General features: G+C 42.2%; 4 protein-coding genes across 4 annotated transcripts; 2 read left to right on the top strand and 2 right to left on the bottom strand.

The window, feature by feature from the left end:
• Nucleotides 1–991: 991 nt before the first annotated feature.
• BDCG_02809 (uncharacterized protein) lies at nt 992–3,148 on the bottom strand. The gene has a single exon (XM_045418374.1). It carries the CDS (start codon nt 2,112–2,114, stop codon nt 1,491–1,493), a length of 624 nt encoding a protein of 207 aa, XP_045274972.1. The 5' UTR covers nt 2,115–3,148; the 3' UTR covers nt 992–1,490.
• A 17-nt stretch (nt 3,149–3,165) lies between these two features.
• BDCG_02808 (uncharacterized protein) lies at nt 3,166–9,361 on the bottom strand. The gene is made up of 3 exons (XM_045418373.1): nt 7,764–9,361; nt 5,171–7,671; nt 3,166–5,070 (listed from the first exon to the last, which is right to left on the bottom strand). Exons 1-3 carry the CDS (start codon nt 7,943–7,945, stop codon nt 4,061–4,063), a joined length of 3,693 nt encoding a protein of 1,230 aa, XP_045274971.1. The 5' UTR covers nt 7,946–9,361; the 3' UTR covers nt 3,166–4,060.
• BDCG_02807 (minichromosome maintenance protein 4 (cell division control protein 54)) lies at nt 8,813–13,710 on the top strand. The gene is made up of 5 exons (XM_045418372.1): nt 8,813–10,294; nt 10,379–11,263; nt 11,325–11,396; nt 11,465–12,657; nt 12,725–13,710. The coding sequence occupies exons 1-5, from the start codon at nt 9,934–9,936 to the stop codon at nt 13,313–13,315; spliced, it is 3,102 nt and encodes a 1,033-aa protein (XP_045274970.1). The 5' UTR covers nt 8,813–9,933; the 3' UTR covers nt 13,316–13,710.
• Nucleotides 13,711–13,744: 34 nt separating this feature from the next.
• Nucleotides 13,745–17,256, top strand: BDCG_02806 (vacuolar transporter chaperone Vtc4). Its single transcript, XM_045418371.1, has 5 exons — nt 13,745–14,130; nt 14,219–14,831; nt 14,936–15,181; nt 15,263–16,685; nt 16,797–17,256. The coding sequence occupies exons 1-5, from the start codon at nt 14,126–14,128 to the stop codon at nt 17,141–17,143; spliced, it is 2,634 nt and encodes an 877-aa protein (XP_045274969.1). The 5' UTR covers nt 13,745–14,125; the 3' UTR covers nt 17,144–17,256.
• Nucleotides 17,257–26,558: the final 9,302 nt, after the last annotated feature.

Genomic DNA, 26,558 nt, shown 5'->3' with positions numbered 1-26,558 from the left:
GCGTCCCTGATGTATGCATGTATGTACAGTAAAAAACCAGCAAAAAAGTTCTACAGTAGACCATCCCTCCCAATTGACATTGAACCCCCCCCTTTCTTTCTTTCCCCGTTCCCCCTCAAAAAATCATATCAAAATTCCACCGCCTTCAAGAAAGCGCCGCCGTGGTCCCTTCACCGGCGCGCGGGGGATACTCCTTCTCGCTGACTTTCGTTTTGGGCGTGCAGGTGCACCATTGGTCGGTGGGGATGGAGTCCATGACGCTGGGAATGTGCTGGCCGCAGCCTCGCCAGGTGGTCTTGGCTGTTTGGGTTCCGAGAGGTATTTGGTTAGCGGATTGGCGGACTGGCTGATTGGAGGGGAAGGGGAATAGAGGAGAGGAGAGGAGAGGGGAGGGGAGAAGAGGGGAGGGGAGGATGGAGTCTGTTTGTGGGTGTGTGTGAGGGTGCATTACTTACAGCAGACAGAGCAGATTGATTGCATGCACATCTTTGTTTGTGTTTGATGTCAAATTATGGTGTTTTGAATCTGTAGTTTGCTTCTATATAGTGGTTAGTTACCAGCTCTTTGAAGGTCAATGAAGGTAGGAACAACTAATTTAACAACAGCCTGTCAAACTCACAATTGTGAAGTCAGATTGTGTAATGTTCTGCTACGCAAATATTGTATGTTCGCAGGGTTGATGCAAGGAAAGGGAAAAGATAGAAGAGAAGATGGTTATCAGAAGCCGGAAATATAGAGCACAATGTGGCGGGGCTCTGCCGGGGTCTAGCGGGGTTCATTGCCTACAATACATCCCCGAGATCCCCGCATCCCCGGCACCGGTTTAGCGGAGAGTTTACATAAATCCTGAGCTCAAATTCGTATGTAGTGAAAATAATCTCTAAATCCATAGCTATATTATCCGGAAGAAAGTCCATTCAATTGCCCTCGAGGGCTCCGACGTTGTTGTGTTCTCGAGCTCTGATGATTTTTGTTGGAGGGGGAATTTACATCTGAAAGAGATGATGTCATATCTTATATCATGCTAACTTAACTTTAATAAACAGATATTTCTGTACTCTGCATGCATTTGTTGTGTGGTCATACAGCAGAATATCGCCACAAGAATGTCTCGGGGAAAGAATTCATCACCATTTTTGAGAGGGAAAGTCACAACATAGAAAGGTGACAAACAATCCACATCCAAAATCAATCCCACATACACCTGAAAATTGCGGGGGACTCTCTGTGAATCCTAAAATGGAACAAAAGAAAGAAACATGCAAAATGGAGTTGAAAGAGATGATGTAGGATAATGAATGCATTGATGATATAAAACTCGTTCCGCCTCATCACAGGGAAAAAGACCATATTTCAATTTCAGCTTTTTCCCCCATCCCACTCCACCGCGCGGTTCCCAAATCACATGCATGTGTTCATATCATTTATATCATTATCAAAAGCCCCATCCCACCCACAGGCCGACACATGTACCGGCCGATCAAACTCAGTTACAAACCGCCAGCAACAAGCACCGCCACAGCCACAACCCCTCCAATGACAGCAACGTACGATCTCTGTCCGGTTGCTGCAGGCATACCACCGGTACTCGACGGTGTCGTTGTCGTGGCCGTCGTCGTCACCGCAGCGCTTGATGATTCTCCACCCGTGGTTGTAGCAGCGCCCGTCGGTGCAGCGGTACCTGTATTTGTACTCGAGGGGTCACCACTGCCACCACTACTAATGGAAGCCATGACCGATGACACCTTCTGCGAATAGTCAGTTGCGCTGAGCGGGATGAGGATGTGGTTCTCGCTGCATGTTGTTGGGTTGATGTCGACTCTGTCGGCTTGGCGGCGGTGGAGCGCTTCGTTGATGACGATGATGTTGTCGTCGCTGTCGTCGATGCTTCTGCGTCTGATGGTGGAAGGGTCTATGCAGCAGATGCCGTGGGCGGTTGGTTTGCCATTGCCGCCGGAGGTGAGGCCGCCGAATAGGGAGCCCGGACAGCAGATGTTGATCTCATTGGTGCTGATGCAGCTGGCGGCAGATGTCAGGGTTGTGTAGAGGGCGGTGAAGAGGAGGAGGAGATGGGGGAGGTTGAGATAGAGGCGGAGAGACCTAAGGGAGGGCATTGGTATAGTTATGTTTCAGTGCTTTGGTGCAGCTGGTAAGATTGGATCTAAAGGGTCTTTCTTCTTGTCTTCTTCAGCCGCAACGTGAGTTAAAGGTAAGTAAGTCACTTGTATGTATGTTTGCGGGACAGCCCAAGCATTCTCGCATATATACGCAGAGAAAAGACGTAACTAGGTCCCATTAAATGCAAGGTAAATAAATAACGGTAGATCCTAGAGGAGACAAAGGGCAAAAATGGGAAAAAGGCATCCGTCGATGCTCGTCGCTCGACCGTCTCTTTATATAGCAAGTTACATGTAAGAAAAGGGAAAAGGGCTGCAGACATATCTCGTCTCCAACAGCCAACGCCAGGCCGAAGTAAAATGAAGGTTACTTCTCCAACATTGGCAGCCAGCAAGTCACATAAACCCTGTCTGTCTATTTATCAACTCCAATAATAGGTAAGGGGGCTTGCTTAAATATTTACTTCCTTCGCAAGCGAAACAGTGTAACCAAAACCACACCACCCAGTCTTAAAATATAACAATTTCCGGCCTCTCTCTGTCCTTCCTTTTGTTTTCCACTGTGCGATGTTTCCCACCGACCCTGGCCTGGAACAGGGCCATAAAACAACATCCGTCACATTCAGCCTCTGCAAAACGTGTTCCCTGTAGCAGCCCAAGTTCCCATGTGCCACACATTCCACCAACGACCAGCCGCCACCCAGCCATATTTCTCATCAGGCTGTTCCTTGTCTCATTTGCTCTCGTCTTGTCTCGACTCGAAAGCCGCGTCCACCCACGGAGAGTTTTCACATGGCCGGTTGGCAGTTAAAAGGAGGGAGGGAGTGTGGGAAGAGAGGGACGTACAAGGGCCAACCAACCCCTCCAACTCCCACAAACACCCACCACACTCCAACCCCAGCTCCTCTAAATCGAATGCCTATGAAGACTGGGGAATGCAATTAACAATGATTAGCATCTGGCCTCCCAGAATGCTGTCGGTGGCTCAGACTGACAGCACAGAGAAGAGGCTTTTTGACTTGCCTCACGTAACATCTAAACACCTGGAAGAAAATCAGAGGGCCCCATCTCACTCTCTTGGCATCATAGATAATATCGAAACCTGGACAGGAAGGAAAGATATGATACGTATCGTTTTACATTATTATTATTCTTATTATTGCCGTTGTTCTCGTTGTTACTTCCCTCATTGGCATTTATAAAAGAACTACCGTCCATTCATGTCTTGCCTGTCTGCATGATCAAGGACCTAACTCCACCATCAAAGCAACGAAGCGAAACGATCACAGGAAAAAAAAAAAAAAAAAAAAAAAAAAAAAGGTGAGTGAAATATTTAGGAGTAAAAGCTGACTAGCAAGATAGCGAGAGAGAGGGGGAGAACGAGAGAGAGAGCGGCGGTCAAGCATGATTGCTGTAGACATGGCCGCCCCGGGGGGAGGGGGCCCATCGATCGAATCGGCCCATCTATGTATGTATTCTATTTACAGGAAGCGGTGGTGGCAACTCCCCGCCATGAGGCTAAACGATAAACAGTCTAGATACAGATGCTGTGTGTGTGTATAAATATGTGTTGAAGGATTGGGGAGGTATGGCGGAGCAGGGTCCAATAAAGAGTAGGCGCAGATAGGTTCGTGTGGAAACCATCAAATTCATCCCTTTTTCTGGTTCTTTGTAATTGTCGTCGTCGTCGTCTGTCAGAATGGGGGAAAAAAATATTCGAAAACAAGCCATCCCCTTCCCTTTTGGTTATGTTTTCGCTTCTGGTCTTTTCTGTCTACTCTCCATTAGTTTGAGAGAGTACCATCTCTCGAAAAACGCCGTTGCAATGGGGTTTATCCCACCAAAAAGAAAGAGAACAAAAGAAAAAAGAAAACCTTAGATCAGACAGGGACACAAGACCGATACACCAAAAATTGCACAGAAGCGAAACGACACCTCCAAGCTCAGAGCTGAATCAAATCCACCTCAGAGAAATCGGGAGGACTCCGACTAAAAATCGCCCGACACCGCCCGTCCAGCGCTTGATACTCATTACTTATCCATATATGCTTGCTCAACCGCTGCGTTCGGAACACCTCATCATCACTGACTCCCAGATCATCCCGAGGGATCCAGATGACGGGTCGTTTCATGCGCAGCGCTTCGTGCTGGAAAGCCCGCTGGACAAGCTGGTCGCGCTCGTCCGGCGTGAGATCTTCCAGCTCATCGTGGATGCCGGAGAATAGTGCTTGGCCAATGGCGTGGGTAGGCGGGGCCTGGGATTCAGCGTCTTGTGCTAGCTTCTCACGCATGCGTTTTATAGTTGGGACGGTGGCGTCGGATCGCCCGCCAAAGAATTTGGAGCGGTTGTTTTTGGACCGATCAGCCCATGAAATGCGCTTTGATTTGCCGGGGATAAGTTTACCGACTTGACGGGTTATTTTCCCTGTCTTTTGCTTTCCGCCCTGGATTCTGTTAAGTTTGATATCGCCCTGCTCGTCTAGCCTTTCGCCATGGTTGAATTCACTGTCCTCGTCGTCATCGCTCTCCTCTTCGTCCTCCTCTTCTAGGCCTAGTTTCCGTCGTTGGGCACGAGCAAACTCTTCATCTCGGCGACTAGCTTCATCCTCCAACGTTATTGGTAGATATCGGAATAACGGGTTGAATGCTTCGTTAAGAAGGTATTGAAAGCCGACTGTCAGAATGGCAACGACGATCATACAGATTGCCTGGCCTTCACAGGCAAAATTCCCCTCTGCATCTCTAACAAGAAAAAACATGCCAATTAGGCAAATTTCCATGACGTAGATGCCAGTGAAAAGTTGGTTGATGGCTTTCGGGAAAAGCAAACCACCCGTGTCGAAGCGGAACTTCGTGACGTATAACGTGTTGTACCGATATACAAACCAAAAGAGTCCGAATGTGAGTACATTGAATACCATGATAAGCGGAGAAATGACGCAATAGATAAGCCCTATAAATATGGCGTTCGTACGTTAGAAAACATGGGTCAAATTCAAGAACGGGGGTTGCAAAAAAAAAAAAAAAAAAAAAAAAAAAATAGTACCGCTTACCTATGGACGCGAGCGTTGTATAGACCGGAAAGAAGGTGCCCCATTGCATTTGGTTAAGGTTGGTTGTCCGCGCCCACTTCATTCTCGCAGTGTTGTCTAAAATCGGGGCTAGTATAAACCAGCTAACGAGTGCAAAAATCTGAACCAATGCACCTGCGCTGACAGACATCGCTTGAAGTACCATGTAGGAAAAGAAATAGTTACTCGCCCGAGGAATATTCTCAGCCAGAAGCTGGGGAATACTTGTCACGTCCGTGATGGAATTGAAAATCGTTGTGAAACCGGACGAAATAGAGACAACAAGGAATATCTGAACGAACAAGAATGCAAAATAATAATTTTGCACTGTTAGCTCGACAGCCATCCCTGTGTGCACGCCTTGGTTCCGGGATAGAAATCGGAGAATTAGCGGCAACAGGGCCATGAGGATAGCAAGAAATAGTGGCGGCAATATACCCTGGACAGCTGAAATCAACCAGTCGGGCATTGAAGCAATCCATCGTAGCCAGGGAAACTTCCCTTCCAGATATGCAAGCTGAGACAGTAAACCCGTAAAAGCAACTGGAAAAGCCCAGCCTATAACCATAGCGACAACAATAATGACCACACCGAATGTTCTCAAGTACCGCTCCCACCATTTGATGGACATATTATCCCAAATGACGTCGTCAGGAGATATTTCTACCAAACGCGGAGCCATTTGTTTTGGGATATGATGGCTCACAGATTGACATGCCATATGTGCAGCCACCTGATGGTTAAATTGTACAAAAGCCGAGTTCATGAGTGGAAATTTCTCCGGGTTCCGCTGATCGACTTCGATTTCGAGGTTTAAGCGGGCGACTTCCTGGCGACAGTGATAGATCTTATCGACTTTCTTACCAAGAAGGGGCAAAGAAGGCATCCATGTCCAGCCAAAAATAGGTAGACGCATAGTTTCACGATCCTTCTCCTTAATATATTTCATCCACAGAGGGTCGCCATAATCGTCTTCCTCGAACTCTTCGTTATACGCCATAGGGTACTCCTGGCCTGCAACCTGGTCGCCTTCCTTAGCAGGAGCATGCTTTTTCAATCGCCAAGTTTTTTTCTTTTTCTTCTCCTTAGTAGACGGAGCGACCGGGGAAGGCTGGGTCAGTGGATACCGGTCGTCATGACGGTCAGGATTGGGGTTGGGGTTTGTTGGTTTCGAGCTTTTCCACAGATTTAACTTCGCTGGACGTGGTGGTTGGTCAGCCGGGCCATCCATCGCAGGGGGTCCTTCCAGATACGTTTCTCCGGAGGATCGAGCCCCGTCCCCCTCAAGGGGGAAATCGGTATTCACTCCACACTGTTGCTGGGCCTCCTCTCGTCGGTTGCCCACAGTGGTTCCAGCTTTCGTCAGACCCACAGCAGGCTTTTCAGGTCTGAATTCAGAGCTGGCGTCATCGGCAGCTCTATCGTTTTGTGTACCTCCAGTACTTTTTCCTACCTCACCATCAAACCCACCAGTGGTTTTAAATCTGCCGTCAACGGTGTCACCAGCCTTTCTGAAACCGCCCAAGACTGTTTTCCCAATCTTTGCTACTCCGGAGCCCACGGCCCCCACCCCGTCACCGACAAGTGGGATAAAAGAACGATTACCACGTCCATCTGGTGCTGTGTTCGATTCTTCCATTCGGCCATGCAATATCTCCCGAATAGTATGAGCCTGATGAGGATCCCCCGAGCTGACTCCAGGTTCCCGAACGAGACGGGAAGCTCTCTGTTCCGCGGCCAGCTTTTCACGATCCATTTCCGCTGAGCTTTTGCCGGATTTTTTAGCCTGAGCCTTGGCTTGTTTAAGTTGCGCCTTCTTGCATTTCTTTATTAGTTCCGTCTCTGCCGACTCAAGCTCCAAAGCGAGTTTGTTGCGTAACTTCACTTTCTCACTCAATTCATCCATATTCCGGTTTATCCATATATTGCGCACACCTCCAGGAAATACATCGAACAGACGATCAAGAGCATCCACGGATAGCCACTTGGGTGGGATGGCAGTCACCAAGACAGTAGTAGCTGATGCACGCAGGCGATGCTGAGGGGATGTCAAATATGCCTGTCGTAGTCTGATATAGCCCCGAAGCTCGTCGAAGAAAACAGCACACGAGTAAACAACGACTATAACAGCCAGAACCAGATGGGCCCAGTAGCGATCTGCATGTTCCGGTGCGATATTACCCCATGCCAGCTGATCCAATCCCGATACATTATAGCGTGTATCGTCCGTGGCCGAAATAGCGCGCGTATCCTTTCCTCCTACTTTGTTCAGGGGTATGAGCAAGGGTAGAATGATGAACGAAAGTGGGACAAAGATCTTCAGGAGCATTCGCAGGTAACGAAGGAAAAAGTAGGCATCCAGGCCACATTTTTGGATGAATTCTGAATTGGACGTCTTGAATACAGGGGCAATCCACCGGAAAAGACCCGGCGGGGAAGGGTCGGTACGTTCTCGTTCTGGCACCAGATATGTTCGCGGTTGGCTAACAAGAAAGGGAGAGCTCAGTCAGTGACATGTACAACATTTTTCCCTGTTGGGGGAAAAAAGGTTTACAGAGGGGAACAAATCACATACTATATCCTCGTCAGCTTTCCCTTAAGCAGCGTAAACAGGAACACTTCAACTGCGAAGACTATGATAGCGGTAACCAGGGATGCCATAAAGGTTGTGATTGACATCCCCGCTGTCTTCTGGCCAGTGCCACTCTGCGCATCTAGCGCAACGGCCACGGTGTCGCTGTTGTTGGAGGACGACATTTTTTTAAGGGAGGGGAAGAATCATAATCCACCACGAACTTCGAGCTGCAGGCACACTATGGATACTCGAGCAATATACGGGTGACCTCAGGCGGGGAGAGGCGAAGAAGACTGTGTTTTAGGGGTTATATTTCACGATTTGGCCGGTATTCAGGTGTGAGAAGTCCCGACTTCACAGACCGGAGAGGGCGTATTCTAGGGACAGGAAATGGATGAAAAATAACAATACAGGAAGGGCAGATTATGTATGTATGTACTTTATGTATGGAATGAGGGATAAGCCAATTGATACAAAGGGAGTGAAAGGGGGAATGAATATACAAGTTTCTTTCACTGGCTGGCGGCTGGAGAATGGAGGTCAAGGAAGCGACTCTCAAAGCCGTGTTTGACTGGGGGGCATAGTGGTATAGAATGGAAGAGGAAAGCAAGCAAGCAAGCAAGCAAGCAAGCAAGCAAGCAAGCAAGAAAGAAGGAAAGGAAGAAAGAAAGAAAGTAACAGGGGAATTAGGAGTCGATAGTCAATATAAACCCCGTATCCTGACAGCCAGAGAATGCGAGAGAGCGAGAGAGAGATGTCGTCAAGTTTGCCATGAAGTTTGTTGGGCGGGCAAACAAGCAAGCCCTTTTTTGATGTGGAGAGTTGTCCGCCGCCAGTCGCCCGTCCCTTTTTAGTGAGGCGCCAGCAGCAGCGCCGGCGCAAATATTATTCATTCATACTGGGCAATCACGAACAGCGGAACAGCGACGATAGCTCTCGCGATTCCCCACCAGCAGAATACAGCGTCGCATGCGCCGACTGGGCGCTGGGCAGTCAGATTCCATCGTCATCGAGCCCTAAAACTTGAAGGCTTGGGGCCGTTTGTTTTCTTCCCCATCCATCGCGATGACCAGGTGGGTCTGTTTTGACTCTTCTCAACCACCAATAATCTTGGACCACAGTGGCAGAAAGGATTTCGGGGAATCAACGAAAAAAGAGAAAAATGGAGAACAAAGTGGCAGAAGGCAAGGATCCCAAAAAACAGGGTTGTGGCTTGTGTCGCCTTACCGCCGCGCTGGGGGTTGTTTTATCCTCTCAGCAAATCAGAAAAGAACTTGGGCAGGATCTTGCAGCGCCAATCACGCGCCTGGGCAGCGTCTGCAGGGCTGTGATCCCAGACAGTCGTTGTTAAAAATGACGTCGAGGGTGAAACGGCCTGAGTGTCAATGCAAAATTATATCCATCCATACGCTGGTTGGAGCTCTGGGTGTGATATTATTAATAGCAAGGCAAGTAACTTTTAGTCTTTGTTGTTCTGTTTATAATAATAGCAGGCGCTTCATCAAGTTCATTATTTACAGGGTTGCAGTGAGAATGAGATTCCAAGCTTAACAGTTGTTTCAAGTAAATATTAGCTATATTAGCTTAACTAGTTAGCACCGCATGGCATGCAAACAGCGTATGCAGTCGTATGCCAGTCCTTGTTGAATAATCTTGTAGACCCCTGATCCTTCACGGTGACATGCGAGATTTCAAATTAAACAACTCATAGCGTATGTCAAAAATTGGAGTAAAGTTACTCTGTACTCCGTAGAGTATAACTAGATCTATTGTGACAGAAACAAATACAACAAATAATAGAAACATTGACTGCATTTGATGCTTCATCTTCCATAATTCGCATCCTCATATCCACCAAATTACCAAATGCGCAACAGACTGTATGCCAAGCCAGTAAATCTTGGCACATATCCACGTGATCATAAATCTGATGTAGAGACACGCTCTCCCAAATAGGAAACCACTTTACGCGTCAATGCCAAACCCGCGTCTCTCCACGCGTCCACCTGCCCCAATCGAAGTTTTTTCCTGCCCAATTCCTCCTTCAGTGAACGACAACGTCACAACTACCCTCCATACAGCGCACATTGACATAGCGATAGATGTCTATGGATGATTGAACTAGCTCACCACTATCAGTCATATCAACTTAAACACAGACCCGTGTACGATGTCGTCTCCTGGTTCTGCTCGCCGTCGTGGTCGACCAGCAAGGAACTCCACAGCTTCAACTCCCTCTCGTCCCAGTGCGTCCCAGCCCCAGCCTCAGACCAGCCCTTCTTCCGCAGCAGATGGTGGACCACAATCGCAGAATGCCTCACAGACTACTCCACGGGCTTCAAGACGACTAAGGGAAGCTGGTGTCCCTTCCTCGTCCCCTTTATTCTTCCGGTCATCCCCTCCGCCTGAGCCTCGACAAGCTCCCGCTAGAGATTCAGGTTCAAGAATGGAGATCAGTTCCCCAGTTAGGGAATCACCAAGCGCTGATGATGTTGAAAGAACTCCCAGAGCAGATGCTCGCCCAATTGGAGGTATATACATCTGTTATGTCTTTCTTAGCGCGAAAATATAACCCAAATGCTAGTAACAATTTAACACAACCATATTTATAACAGACTCCTCACCAATCCGTTACATGTCTAGCTCAAGCCCGACTCGCGCAAATAATCCCCCAACTCGAACAGCCGATATTCCAAGCAGTAGCAGTGGCCTTTTTGTCCGGTCTTCACAATCCATTGGATCAAATGGCGTTCCCAACGTCTCAACGAGACGAGGTGGTATCCATTCCGATGCCTTCGGATCCTCGTCAGGCCAGCGAAGACGAGTATTCGTCGATGAGAATGGCATTCCGGTCCGCGACGGCGAGCCCCATTCAGATGCAACGTTTTCAAATGTGCAGCCAGACACCTCCGAAGCAGACGCCCTTGGTGGGAGTTCTACTCGTATCATCTGGGGCACCAATATCTCCATCCAGGACTCGATGTCAGCATTTAAAAATTTCCTATACAATTTTACCAAAAAATACCGCATGTGGGCAGACGGTGCTTCTGAAGAAGAAACCCGCGCGATGGGTGTAGTAGCTGAAGAAAAAGAATACATCAAGATGCTGAATGATATGCGACAACTGGGTGTAATAGGATTGAATTTGGATATTCGCAACCTAAAGGCATATCCGTCAACCGTGAAACTTTGGCACCAGGTCCAAGCATACCCACAGGAAATTATTCCTATCATGGATCAGGTAGTGAAAGATGTCATGATTGAACTGGCATTGAAGGAAATGGAATCGCTCAGAGCACAGGCCAATCAAAGACGCCAGCCTAGGGCAAGAGATAGCAGCTCAGTACCGCCTGTCACCAGCTCTGATATTGGGAATGAGGCTGGACGAGCCCAACCGACAGAAGTGCCAAATCTGATGACAGACGTGGAAAGCAAGACTTTCAAGGTTCTACCATTTGGATTAGACAAGACAGTCAACATGAGAGACCTAGATCCCGCAGGTGTGCTATATTTGTCTCAACTTTTTAAAGGATCTATTGCTAACATGTTTCTCAATTGCAGACATGGATAAGCTCATCAGCATCAAAGGTCTCGTTATTCGAGCAACCCCCATAATTCCGGACATGAAAGAAGGTAAGTAACAACAATCGCTGCCAGTCCTAGTTTAGTTTTTGGCAACGTACTGATGGTCATTATTTCAGCGTTTTTCCGTTGCGAGACATGTCACTTTAGTGTTACCGTTGACATCGACCGCGGCAAAATCGCTGAGCCTACCAAATGCCCTCGGGAAATTTGCGGAACGTCCAACTCCATGCAACTCATCCACAACCGGTCGACTTTTGCCGATAAACAGGTTATCAAACTCCAGGAAACCCCCGACTCTGTCCCCGACGGTCAAACGCCACATTCCGTCTCGCTCTGTGCATATGACGAACTGGTTGATGTTTGCAAAGCTGGTGATAGAGTTGAAGTAACGGGTATATTCCGCTGCAACCCTGTTCGCGTGAACCCACGTCAACGTACCACCAAGGCTCTTTTCAAGACTTACGTGGATGTACTTCACATACAGAAAACCGACCGCAAGAAGCTTGGTATTGATGCCACGACGGTGGAGCAGGAGCTCGCTGAGCAGATTGCAGGAGAAGTGGAGCATGTCAGAAAGATCACAGCAGAAGAAGAGAAAAAGATAAAAGCAACTGCTGCTAGACCTGACATCTATGAACTACTCTCGCGATCTCTAGCACCGAGCATTTATGAAATGGACGACGTGAAAAAAGGTATCCTACTCCAACTTTTTGGCGGGACAAATAAGACATTTGAGAAGGGCGGTAATCCGCGATACCGTGGTGATATCAACGTTCTTCTCTGCGGAGATCCCTCAACGTCAAAATCTCAACTCCTACAATACGTGCATAAGATTGCACCCCGGGGAGTGTATACGAGTGGAAAGGGCTCGTCCGCCGTTGGTCTCACAGCATACGTTACCCGAGACCCAGAGTCAAGGCAGCTAGTTCTTGAGTCCGGTGCCCTCGTCCTCTCCGACGGGGGTGTCTGCTGCATCGACGAATTCGACAAGATGAACGATTCGACACGATCAGTCCTGCATGAGGTGATGGAACAACAAACCGTCTCAATTGCCAAAGCGGGGATCATCACGACATTGAATGCCCGTACTAGTATCTTGGCCTCAGCCAATCCGATAGGAAGCAAGTATAACCCGAACTTACCCGTTCCACAAAACATCGACCTGCCACCAACGTTACTATCGCGGTTTGATCTAGTATATCTTGTCCTAGACCGCATTGATGAGCAAAACGATCGTCGTCTGGCGAAGCATCTGGTGGGGATGTATCTGGAAGACACACCAGAGAGCGGTGCCAGCGAGGAGATCCTTGTAAGCTGACTTTAATAACACTTCTACGTATGAACGGAACCCCCTTCGCTAACCCTTCATATTCTAGCCCATCGAATTCCTCACCAGCTACATTACCTACGCCAAAAGGAACATCAACCCTGTATTAACGCCAGAAGCCGGCACGGCACTAACGGATGCCTATGTCGCCATGCGCAAGCTGGGTGATGATATCCGCTCCGCCGACCGCCGCATCACAGCCACCACCCGTCAACTCGAATCCATGATCCGCCTCTCAGAAGCACACGCACGCATGCGGCTATCGAGCGAAGTACTCGCCAGCGACGTGGAGGAGGCTGTACGACTGATCCGGTCAGCGCTTAAACAGGCCGCCACGGACGCTCGCACGGGGCTGATTGACATGGGATTGCTGACTGAGGGCACGAGTGCGAGCGAGAGGCGGCTACGGGAGGATTTGAAGAGGGAGGTTTTGAGAGTTGTGGAGGAACTTGGGGGTCGTGGTGCGGGTGCGGGTGGGGCCAGGTGGTCGGAGGTACTGAGACGGCTGAATGAGGGGGGTAGTATGGAGGTTGAAGGGCCAGAGTTTGCGGATGCGGTACGGTCGTTGGAGGCGGAGGGCACTATTAGTGTTGTTGGGGAAGGGGCGAGGAGAAGTATACGGCGGATTGGGGTTGTGTGAATAGTAGGGGAGGTCTGTTGTTTATTGTCACTTTGTTTCGACTCTTTTCATATACTTAACGGGATACGGCATGTTGCAGAAGGGAGAAAGGGGTTACATTTCACTAATGTCGCTGATGTTGTTCTACTACTATACTTCTTATGTTTCAATGAATGGGCGTTTTAACCCTTTTTTTTCCTTTTCTGACTGCATGTTCTTTCCCTCCTTTCTAAGCCATGGACGTAGGTCTTTTGGAACGAACCCATCGAGTAACTACTGTGTACCGTCCGTAGTTAAACAAGCCGATGATGTCATCGCCGTCACGGATATAAGTTAATCCATTCCCCGCTTAAGGTTTTCACGTGTGTACACGCTGTTACCCGCTGATTGGGCCTTGTGTACCGGTTCGCAGATCTGGCTTCTCACGTGACAGTTGACTCAGCTACTCAGCGCTGGGCCCAGGCCCCGAGCACGATCAAATGGCCGTAAATAATTACTCGCGCGGTTGTATTGTGTATGATATGGATGATCTCTTTGCATTCATTGAAATGAAGGAATTGAATTGCTATATATATTTTTACATTCAATGGGTGCAATTATTTTATCTATGTTAATGTATATGTTATGATATTATTATTTGTGTAATGCAAGGTTGCGTTGGATTAAGCTTGAAGCTCCACATCCTGAACATCATCCCAGCCCCCAGCCAGCCTCTTCAGAAGCTCTCTCCTCATTCATTCTCGTCACTCTCCTCTCCTCTCCTCTTCTTCTTTTTCTTCTTATTTTCCCCTCACCTTCCCCCCTTCTCACCAACACAATCCCGCCGTCACAATGAGGTAAAATTTTGCTCCCAATTGACCCCCCCCCCCCCCCCAACTACCCTCAGGACTTACATCAGTCTCAAAATACTAACAACCCGTCCAGATTCGGCCACCAGCTCCGCACCTCCCTCATAAAAGAATACTACTGGCACTACATAGCCTACGATGATCTTAAAGCCGCCCTGAAAACCCCCTACGAATCCACCCCCGCTACCACCCCCGGCGCCTCCACTGATGCTCAAGAAAACGCACCCGCAAAGCCCAAACGCAAGCCATGGACAGAGGAGGACGAGAGGCGCTTCGTCGCCCTCCTGGAGAGCGAGCTGGATAAAGTCTTTACGTTCCAGAAGTTGAAGAGCGATGAGATTGTCGCGCGGATTGTGCAGAGTGAGAAAGAGGTTAATGACGTCGTAGCTATGTTGAGGGCTTCTGTTGGTGGTGGTGGTGGTGGCGGCGGTGGCAGCGGTGGTAGTAGTACTGTCACTGCTGTGTCTGGAGCAAGGAGAGAGTCGCAGATTGGGGGCAGTGGGGCTGATGCTGCTGCTGCTGGTAATGGTGCTATTGGTGGTGCTGCTGCTGGTGGAATAGCTCCCACCGATGAGGATTTCTTGCTACTAGAGGAGGATCTAAGTGATATTATTGCCGACGTGCATGATTTGGCGAAGTATGTGCAGCTAAATTATACGGGGTTTCAGAAGATTATTAAGAAGCATGATGTAAGTCTGTCTTTTTCTTTGGTCCCTTATTCCTTCGGCAGTGCTTTTTGTCTTGATGGGTAACAAGAAATTCCCGTTAACATATCTTTTTTGCGGGGTGTTAGAAACAAACGCAATGGCACCTGAAACCTGTGTTCGCAGCCCGGTTAAAAGCGAAACCGTTTTTCAGAGACAATTACGATGCATTTGTGGTTAAATTATCCAAGTTGTATGATTTGGTTAGGAACAAGGGCGCTCCCGTCACTGGGGATAGTGCCGCGGGTGGATCGCAGCAGAATTTCATCCGGGAGACAACTAAGTATTGGGTGCATCCAGATAATATTACAGAATTGAAACTCATTATTCTGAAGGTCTGTTTGGCGTTCTTGTGACCCGTTTTTCATTTTTTCGTTATTCTGTGTCTCCGCGTGTCGAAACTAACAACTTTGTAGCATCTTCCCGTTTTGGTATTCAATCCTAGGAAAGAATTCGATGAACGAGATTCAGCTATCTCGTCTGTCTACTACGATAATCCCAATACCTGGGAGCTGTATACGGGGCGGCTGAAAAAGACTGAAGGAGCAGAGGCGATCCGACTACGATGGTATGGCGGGATGGAAACTGATCAAATTTTTGTAGAGAGGAAAACACACCGAGAGGATTGGACCGGGGAGAAGTCGGTCAAAGCGCGGTTTCCGATTAAGGAGAAATATGTAAATGCGTTCTTGTCTGGGGAAATGACTGTCGAAAGTGTCTTTGAGAAAGCCAGGAAAGATGGGAAGAAGAGTGAGCAACAGATTGCTGATTGGGAACAGCTCGCGCGGGAGGTACAGTATCGTGTAATTACGCGGAAACTCGAACCGGTTACGAGATCATTTTATCATCGGACTGCGTTCCAGCTTCCTGGAGATGCGAGAGTGCGGATATCATTGGATACTGAACTGACCCTGATCCGAGAGGACAATATGGATGGCCGCATTAGGTCTGGTAATAATTGGCGGCGAATGGATATTGGGATCGACTATCCCTTTCGACAACTACCCGCGCAAGATGTCGAGAGGTTTCCCTACGCTATTTTGGAAGTGAAGCTGCAGACGCAAGCTGGTCAGGACCCTCCGCATTGGATCCGGGAGTTAATCTCCAGTCATCTAGTGGAAGCGGTCCCCAAATTCAGCAAGTTTATCCATGGAACTGCAAATCTATTCCCTGACCATATTAACCTACTCCCATTTTGGATGCCGCAAATGGACGTTGATATTCGAAAGCCCGTCACCCGCGGCTTCGGCATCGAACGACCTGTCCAGGCTAGTCCATCGACAAGTGAAACGGTGATTGACGATGACTATGACGATGAGTCCGACGAAGAAGGCGACGGCGACAATGAACCCGAATCGCGCAACGGAGTCCATCCCCACCAAAATGACCGCCCACCAACATCCCTGAGCGAAGCCAACGGCATCCATTTCCAATCCCCGCAACCCCACCACCAAGGCGAGGGCGAAGACGACCCTTCCCGGGACCCAAACATCCCCGATGCCACAGGAAACGCTCTCGACATTGAAGAGCGTATCGCAGCCCAGCAAAATGTCATTGATATCGGCGGTGATGACTACCCACTCTACGACTCCGAAGACGAGTCGAGCGGGCAGGACGATCTCGAGGAGGCAAGGAAAATTGGCGGTTGGTATTATCGAGTCAAACTGGCGAAACATTATCTGCGCGCTGCGGGTAGATCTGCCCTGAATGCCGCAATGTTTATTGCCCCCGTCCCAAGACCGACAGCAATGCCGGTCGATAACGGCGTCAGGGGTGTGGGGAGGTTCATGCCGCCTGGTGAAATGCAGATTAAGCGGTTCAAGGCGCCAAAGGGGAAACGTAAGTTTATGTTTTATGATAACTCTCCCTTTTACTCTTCCCTTTTTAATTATTATCGTCCAAAAATCAAATCCTCCTATTAACCCAATCCCGTCTTCCCCTCCGTAACAGGAATCCACGTCCCCGTCCGCGTCGAACCAAAAGTCTACTTCGCCGCCGAACGCACCTTCCTCTCCTGGCTCGAATTCTCCATCATCCTCGGCTCCATCGCCGCCGCCCTCCTCAATTTCGGCCGCGACACTGTCACCCTCGCGTCGTCGTGGGCGTTTACCGTTCTCGCCTGCTTGTCGCTCATGTATAGCTTGCTGTTGTATATGTGGCGGGTTGATAAGATTCGAAAGCGGAGGGATGTGAAGCATGTTTATCATGAGAAGTGGGGTCCGACGGTACTTTGTGTGGGATTGCTAGTGGCTGTTTGTATTAATTTTGGGTTGAGGGTTAGGAGTGGGGGGTTGTGAGGGTGTGACATGTGTTGCAGATCTTCTACTTTTGAAATCGGGTATAGGGAAAAGCAGAGTGCGATGGCTACGTGGGAGGACATAGAAATATATATATATATATATATATATATATAGAAGACTTTACTTTGTTACTGGCGAATGTGGAGTTTTCTGGTTGCATTGATGAATTCCTCCTACAACCAGCCCCAGCCCACTTCTTTTGGAGCTTTCCTTTTTGTCTTTTATTCTTCTTCTCTTCTTCTTTTTTTTTTTCTTTTTTTTCTTTTTTTTTTCTTTTTTTTCTTTTTTTTTTTTTTCGCTCTGTAGCCCTGTCCAATCTGTAACCATTTTGCATTATGTACTGCACATATCTTTATCTACCTACGAAAGCGTCTACGGAGACGCATCTGATGTATAGCATATATATGAATGACTAGCTCATGACGAAAATGGAGAACACAACAGCCGGCTACACCATGAAACGTGGTTGTATTACATCTATTTTCATTTTCTTTGCTTCTCTTCATGTTTCCTTCCTCCCAATGTCACTACTCTCCAGTCGACAGGGAGCCAGGACTCTCTGCCCACCATCCAAAACAAACAGGTCCAACAAATCCAGGCAGGAAGCAGAAAACTTGACCTCGCTAAGTGCGCCACTTGACCTCGTTATGTAAGCTGACCTCGCAAAAGTGGCCCGTGCCACTACCTGACCTCGCTCAATACATCTTTTCTTGTAATTTGAAACCACTCTTTCTTTCTTAATTATTTACCATCAATTCTACAATCAATTCAAAATCAATTTAAAATCAATTTAATACTGAAATTATTCTTGAATTTAATAATAAAGTAAGTATTTAAATAATTTACACTGAATTGATTATTAACTGATTTTCAATCAATTATTAATTACTTAAATATACAGATTGAATTTATTTTATTACTATAATTAATTAACAATTAATTTAGAATCAATTTAAAATCAATTCAAAATCAATTTAATACTGAAATTATTCTTGAATTTAATAATAATACTGAATTGATTATCAACTGATTTTCAATCAATTATTAATTATTTAAATATATAGATTAAATCTATTTTTATTACTATAATTAATTCAGAATCAATTCAAAATCAATTTAAAATTAATTTAAAATTAATTATTAAATATTTTTATCTTGATATATTTTAAAATTCTGTAAAATATCTCTTTATATTTGTAAGAAATTCCACTTCTTGCAGATTCTTTATCTCTATTTCTATCTCTTGCATAATTAATAGAGCTAGCAGCTCTTGACTACACACAACTATATAGACTGAAGTTCATGAATACTATTCATAACTCAGCTTGAATGCTATTATACATTTAATCTCTACATTTTATCTTTCTACTGTGAATACTTCTAGTAGTTAACAGTATATATCATGTCAAGCTGTAAATACCTGAATAATCATCTATAAGCACTTATTCTTACATTTCAAGCTCAGTCAGTCAGCAATCACTCATTATAACTGAAAGAACTAGAAACTTATATACTTTAATCTCTGTGAACTCTACTACAGACACTCAGAAGTAGTTATCTGAATTATGAATAATCTTTATAAAAGAAGTCTCAGAGAACTTATTAATTACTTATAGAACATCATTCTCTGTATCTATGATAGAGAAACTCTCAGAACTTATAAATGAATTAATTTCAGTGAAGAACATTCTTAAGCATCTCTTATGAAATCAAGCTATTTTTCTATAAGAAATGCTTACTGTCTGTAAACACTCTCAAACTGAGTCTCTAGATATGATCTTTAGAGATACTCATGAACTGAAAAGAAACTTTCTTAAGCTGTGATCACTTAAGATTATCTATTAAATCACAATCTATAAAAGCTTTTATGAGTTTGTATTTAAAATTGACTCACAAGCCCAGCTGTGTGATATGAAAGATGAAGAAGCTGTTATCTATATAATAACAGATCTCTATTACACTGAAGTTAAGAACTGACTGAATTATCTAGAGAATGATTATAAGAGATCTCACTGATCTGTTCTTAAAATCTATCTAGAGAATAAGTTAAAAGACTCTGTGAGCTGAACAGAGAATATCTGAACTGTAATCATTAATATTAGAAAAAGAGATAAGAAATCTGATAAAGACTACTCACAGCACTTTATAAAATTATAATATAAATTAAGATCTGTGAAAACAGAGCTCTGAAATAAGATCTGAATAATAATATTCATGAAGAGACTGAATAAAAATATGCAGAATAAGCTTATTAAGTAAGACTTTAAGTTCTTAACTCTGAAGAAACTAATAACTCTTATTCACTACTTACAGATCACTGTGAGAGTCACAGATCTGTAGAGAGTAGATCACTGACTGACTTCATAAGAGTCAGAATAACAGAGAACAGATTTATTAGAAAAAGATAATAAGATATAGAGAGATTTATATCTGACTACTAAGTAAAGAGAGAGAGCTTTATAAGCTCTTATAAACAGAGTATATAATAGAGAGATTAAGAAAAAGAGACTCTGCTTTATCTATTCTAAATCAGAACATCTCTGTGCAAACTGTTCAGATAAATTAAAATAGAAATTTAAGAAGTTATAAACAGAGTTAGTAACAGTCTTCTTAAAAGTCTTGAAGCTGACATCTGAATCTGTTGCTCTCTCAATGAAAATACTTGCTTATAGAAAGAGATTACATCACAGTACTACTGCTCTATAAGTATGAGAAGTATTAATAAACTTAGAATCTCAGATCACTGTGATGTTTCTAAAGCTTATAGAGTGAATAAGCTGAAAGATGAAGACTGAAAACCTGCTCTTATAATAAGCAGAGTGTGAGAACTCAGATCTGAGAACTGAGAGACTTATAAGAGTTATCTTTGAATTATAAGATCTCTCTGAAATCTGAAGAAGATTTATAAAAACTGTGATTATCACAGACATTATAGAGAACATGTACTTAAGACTTGTATAACTTCAAAGATATAATTCATACATAGCTGTTTATAAGTCAGGTTTATACTTCTGATCAGTGTTGATAGACTTACTTATAAAGATAGAATCAGTTGATACTGCAGAGTTAATCAGAGAAGATAAGCTCATTTATATAATAACTTTACAAGTGTCTGAGAATCTTGCAGTCATGAAAACTGAGCTTCAGATACTAGAGAAATACTGAGATCTTACAGAGATATTCAGCTCAGTAAAGACAGCTGAGCTTTCTTCTTATCATGAGAAGAATCTAATAATAGATTTAATAGAAGAGTAGAAACTCTTCTAAGAATCAATCTATAAACTCTTTTATTATAAGACAGAGATCTTGTGAATCTATATGAAGAAGAATTTAAAGAATGACTTCATTTAATCTTCACAGATCTCTGTGAAAGTCTCTGTGATATTTATAAAGAAGAAGAATGAAGATCTCAGATTATATATAGACTATTATAATCTGAACTTTAAGATAATAAAGAGTTACTACTCTCTATCTCTGATCAAGAATGTAATTAACTGTCTTATAAGAGCTGTCATATTCACATAACTAAATGTAATCAATATATATACACAGCTGTGAATATAGTCTGAGAATGAATAAAAGACTGTCTTTAGAACTGTACTGAGATTGTTTGAATATCTAATGATGTCTTTTAATCTGATTAATATCTCTATAATATTTCAGTCTTTTATCAATAAAACACTTCATGTATATCTGAATGTCTTTGTGATAATATATCTGAATAATATGATAATGTACTTTATGAAGAAGAAAGAACATACTGAGTATATATAAAGTATGTTGAAGATCTTAGATAAGACATAATTGTATATTAAGCTTATGAAGTGTAACTTCAGTGCTCACTGAATTAATTTTCTAGAATATGTAATTATCACAGATGATATTCAGATGAAACCTTTATAAGTTAAGACTATTCTATCATGATCAGAGTTAACTAGTATTCATGAGATTCAGATCTTTTTGAGCTTTGTGAATTTCTATAGACAGTTTATCTTTATATTTATAAGAATCTTCTTGATTCTTACAGACATGCTGAAGAATGAAAATAAGAAGAAGTCATTCTATAAATGAAGAATGAAAAGATTATTGAGAAGAGAGAACTGTGAGAACTTTCTTATCTCAGAAGCTCACAGAGTCTTTATAAGATTAAAATAGATATTTATAAACACAGTGATACTATTTCACTTTAATCTCTTACTCTTAATTAGATTAAAGACAGATATCTTCTTCTTTACAATTTCAGAAATAGTCTTATAACTATAGTTAAATAAAAACTGAGTTTCAGTGATCTTTTTCTCATAAAAAATACAATCTGTAAAGATCAACTATGATATTTATAATCAGAAGCTTCTTATAATAGTGAAATTCTTCTGTCACTGATATCACTACTTTGAGAGCCTTATAACAGTGATTACTATTAGAACTGATTATAATAGCTTATAACAGTTTACTTCAATCAAGAAACTCTCACAGTAGCAGATTCACTGAGCTCAGAGACTGAGTGAGTTCTGATTCAAGATAAAATATATCAAGAAAACTAAGAATTCAGTGAACAGACTCTCTTACAGATCAGACTATATTAAGAAGACTAGAACAACAGACATAGAGAGACTAGAGAAGACAGAAAAGCTTCACAGAATGCTCAGACTGAGTGTTATAAAGAGATTAACTGAAGAGTCTCTCAATTCTCTATAAGAGAAGAGAGAAGAGAGAGAGAAGAAGCCTGTATAACTACTCTTTATAACACTGAGAGTTAACACTCTGAAAATCTCTGTAAGAATTCTTGAAGAGAGTATCTATAATCTGAAGAATTTATGAGCTTTGAGAAGCACTGTGAAAGATCTGATGTAAGAGAAAACAGAGTATAAGTCTTTATAAGATCTTCTATTCAGATTGTCTGAACTGCAATTGAAGAATGAATATACTTAGTATATTCAGAAACTGCTCACAGCAGGAATTAATCCTGTAGAAATAAAGAATTGAAGAGACTTAAATAATCTCTTATAAAGAGAGAGCTGAATTTATATATCTATAAATGAGTTTCTATATATAGAACTTATTAAAAGATATCATAACTCTTCTCTAGCAGATTATTTTACAGATACTAGAACTCATGAGTTGCTTATAAAGAAATACTTCTGACTGAAGATATAAGAACTTGTGAAGAAGATAGTGAATTCTTATACTATTTATCAGAATTCACAGATAGTGCAGTTCAGATTATATAAAGAACTTACTTCTCTATTCATCTCATAAGAACCTTGAGAACAGCTAGAAATGAATACTCTTATAAGTCTCTCTGAAAGTAAGAACATATATAATGCCTGTTTTAACAGTGTACTGATGATAGTGAATCACTTTATCAAGATAACACACTTTATACTCACTCACAAGAACTTGAAATCAAAGAATTTAACTCATATCTTCATCTGCAATATAATCTGATTGCATGAATTATCTATAAACATTGTCTTAGATAGAAGATTAATCTTCACAGAAGAGTTCTGATCTGATCTGATAACTATACTGAAGATCTTATAAGATCTAAGTATGACTTTTCATCAACAGACAGATGATTAGATAGAATATTTAATGAGTATATTAAAACAGTATCTGCAGTGCTTTATCAATTATAATCAGAATGACTGAGTGTATTAATTATCACTTACAGAGTTCATATACAATAACTCAAAGTATGTCAGTACAGATAAAACTCTCTTTGAGATACTCACTGAGACTTATTCATGAATAATCTTGATGAATCTGTGAGAGTATACTATAAAGTGTAGTAATGTCTGTGAACAGGCTGAGAGAATTCAGAATATCTGAGAGAAAGTCTGTGAATTCTTGAGAAAGACTCAAGAGTATCAGAAGAGATACTATGACTTTAAGCATATTACAAAGAGTTTCAAGAAAGATAATAGAGTCTGACTAAGTCTAGAAAATATTATTATATAAAGATCTAGTAAGAAGCTGAATCTCTTGCAGACAGAGTCTTACAAGATTATAGAGAAAGTTAGCTTACAGTTCTATAGATTAGAACTGTTATCTGAGTTGTAGATGTATAATATTTTTTATATCTCTTTACTCTGTAAATATAAGGAATTCTTAGAAGAGAATTCTGTGACTCATCACTCTGTCTGTAAAGCACTAGAGAGTGAAAGAGAATACTAGATTAAAGAGATTATTGACTCAGAGAAGTAAGATTATAAGCTCTGATTCAAGATTCAGTGATAAGAGTATTCTGATAAGATGAATAAGTTCACTTAAGAATTATTCAGACAGATAAGACATCTGCAGAAGCTGAGACATGACTTTCATACTATAAATTCTGATAAGTCAGAATAATGTGATCTTCACTAAGAATCTGATTATAATAAAGATATTAACACTGTTATTTGTGAATTCTAGTCTATAAGATAATGAGTTTCTACTGAGATGAACAGTCTGCAGTGTACATAAGAGAAGAAGAAATCATATTCTTATTAAACTAAAAAACAAGAAAATAAACAGAGCTGTGAACACAATTTAAAGATCAATAAAGAAAAAATAAAGAAAACTTAAACTTATATTCTTAATATCTGTGACACTTAATTCTTCTATAACTATTAATTTCTCTCTTCAAAGAAGTAGAGAGTATTATACTCATAATACAGATAATTGTTACATTTGATATAAAGACTGTCAGAAATGTACAGACTTCAGAGAAGCTGAATATCAGAGTGTATACAGTTATAACAGAGTCTTGAAGACTGACTATCTATGTATGTAATCAGATATCTCTTACAAAGCTATATCTACTCTCTCAGTTATGCTGAAGTATTCAGCCTGAAAATAATTAAGATATGAAGAGAGAGCTCATCTATTCAGATTAACTTCTGTTATAAATTCATGATATTTGTATTATCTTGATTATCTGAATTTTACAGATACTCAGAGACTTATCTCTTATTAATAATGAGATTGCAGAAATGCACTGCAGTGTGAGAATTATTAATAGAGAATCTAAACATATTCACATATATCTGATTAGAGATTATACAGACAGAGAAGAAGTAATTGTAGATCTGTGAGACTGTAGAAGACACTAATAACACTGAGAGCTTTGTAAGAACTGTTAGCTAGAGTCTGTAAGAAATTACTTATAAGAAGACTTACAGCAAAGAGAGAAACTGTACTACTTGAAGTCAGAGACTGATCTTGTAAGAAATCCCGCTCCTCGCGGATTCTTTACCTCTATTTCTATCTCTCGCATAATTAATAGGGCTAGCGGCCCTTGGCTACACACAACTATATAGACTGGAGTTTGTGAATACTATTTATAACTCAGCTTGAATACTATTATATATTTAATCTCTACATTTTATCTTTCTACTGTGAATACTTCTAGTAGTTAACAGTACATATTACATCAAGCTGCAAACACCTGAATAATCACCTGCAAGCACTTATTCTTACATTTCAAGCTCAGTCAGTCAGCAATCATCTGTTATAACTGAAAGAACTAGAAACTTACATGCTTTAATCTCTGTGAACTCTACTGCAGACACTCAGAAGCAGTTATCTGAACTATGAATAATCTTTATAAAAGAAGTTTCAGAGAACTTATTAATTACTTACAGAATATCATTCTCTGTATCTGTGACAGAGAAACTCTCTGAACTCATGAATAAATTAATCTTAGTAAAGAACATTCTTGAGTATCTTTTATAAAATCAAGCTATTTTTCTATAAGAAATGCTTACTATCTATAAACACTCTTGAATCAAGTCTCTAGATATGATCTTCAGAGATACTTACAAACTGAAAAGAAACTTTCTCAAGCTATGATCACTTAAGATTATCTATCAAATTATAATCTATAAAAGCTTTTACAAGTTTGTATTTGAAATTGACTTACAAGCTCAGCTGTATGATATGAAAGATGAAGAAGCTATCATCTATATAATAACAGACCTCTATTACACTGAAGTCAAGAACTGGCTGAATTATCTAGAGAATGATCATGAGAGATTTTAATAATCTGTTCTCAAGATCTATTTAGAGAATAAGTTGAGAAACTCTGTAAGCTGAACAGAGAACATCTGAGTTATAATTATTAATATTAGAAAAAGAGATAAGAAATCTGATGAAGACTACTCACAGCACTTCATGAAATTATGATATGAATTAAGATCTGTGAAAACAGAGCTCTGAAACAAGATCTGAATGATAATATTTATAAAGAGACTGAATAAAGACATGTAGAACAAGCTCATTGAGTAAGACTCTAAGTTCTTGACTCTGAAGAAACTGATGATTCTCATTCATCACTTACAGATCACTGTGAGAGTCACAGATCTGTAGAGAGCAGATCACTGATTAGTCTCATGAGAGTCAGAATAACAGAGAACAGATTTATCAGAAAAAGATGATAAGATATAGAGAGATTCACATCTGACTGCTGAGCAGAAAGAAAGAGCTTCATAAGCTCTTATAAACAGAGTGTATAACAGAGAGATTAAGAAAAAGAGACTCTGCTTTATCTGTTCTAAATCAGAACATCTTCACATAAACTATTCAGATAAATCAAAATAGAAATTTGAGAAGTTATAAACAGAGTCAGTAACAGTCTTCTTAAGAGTTTTAAAGCTGATATCTGAATCTGTTACTCTCTTAATGAAAATACTTGCTTACAGAGAGAGACTGCACTGCAGTACTGCTGTCTCATAAGTATAAAAAGTATTAATGAACTCAGAATCTCAGGTCACTGTGATGTTTCTAAAGCTCACAGAGTGAATAAGCTGAAAGATGAAGACTGAGAATCTACTCTTATAATAAGCAGAGTGTGAGAACTCAGATCTGAGAACTGAGAAACTTATAAGAGCTATCTTTGAATTACAAGATCTCTCTGAAATCTGAAGAAGATTTGTAGAAACTGTGATTATTATGAACATTACAGATAACATGTACTTGAAACTTATATAACTTTAAAGACACAATTCACACATAGCTGTTCATAAGTCAGGTTTATACTTCTGATCAGTGTTAGCAGACTCACTTATAGAGATAGAATCAGTTAATACTGCAGAGTTAATTAGAGAAGACAAGCTCATCTATATAATGACTTTACAAGTGTCTGAGAATCTCACAGTCATGAAAACTGAGCTTTAGATATCAGAGAAATACTGAGACCTTGTAGAGATGTTTAGCTCAGTAAAGACAGCTGAGCTTCTCTCTCACTGTGAGAAGAATCTGATAATAAATTTGATAGAAGAGTAGAAACTCTTCTGAGAATCAATCTATAAGCTCTTTCATTATAAGACAGAGATCTTATGAATCTATGTAAAGAAGAATCTGAAGAATGACTTTATTCAATCTTCACAGATCTCTGCAGAAGCCTCTATGATATTCACAAAGAAGAAGAATAGAG

The sequence above is a fragment of the Blastomyces dermatitidis genome, assembly GCF_000003525.1.
Source record: "Blastomyces dermatitidis ER-3 genomic scaffold supercont1.3, whole genome shotgun sequence".
NCBI lineage: Eukaryota > Fungi > Ascomycota > Eurotiomycetes > Onygenales > Ajellomycetaceae > Blastomyces > Blastomyces dermatitidis.
The sequence above is the reverse complement of the archived record's forward strand: the minus strand, read 5'-3'. Positions and strand labels throughout refer to the sequence as shown.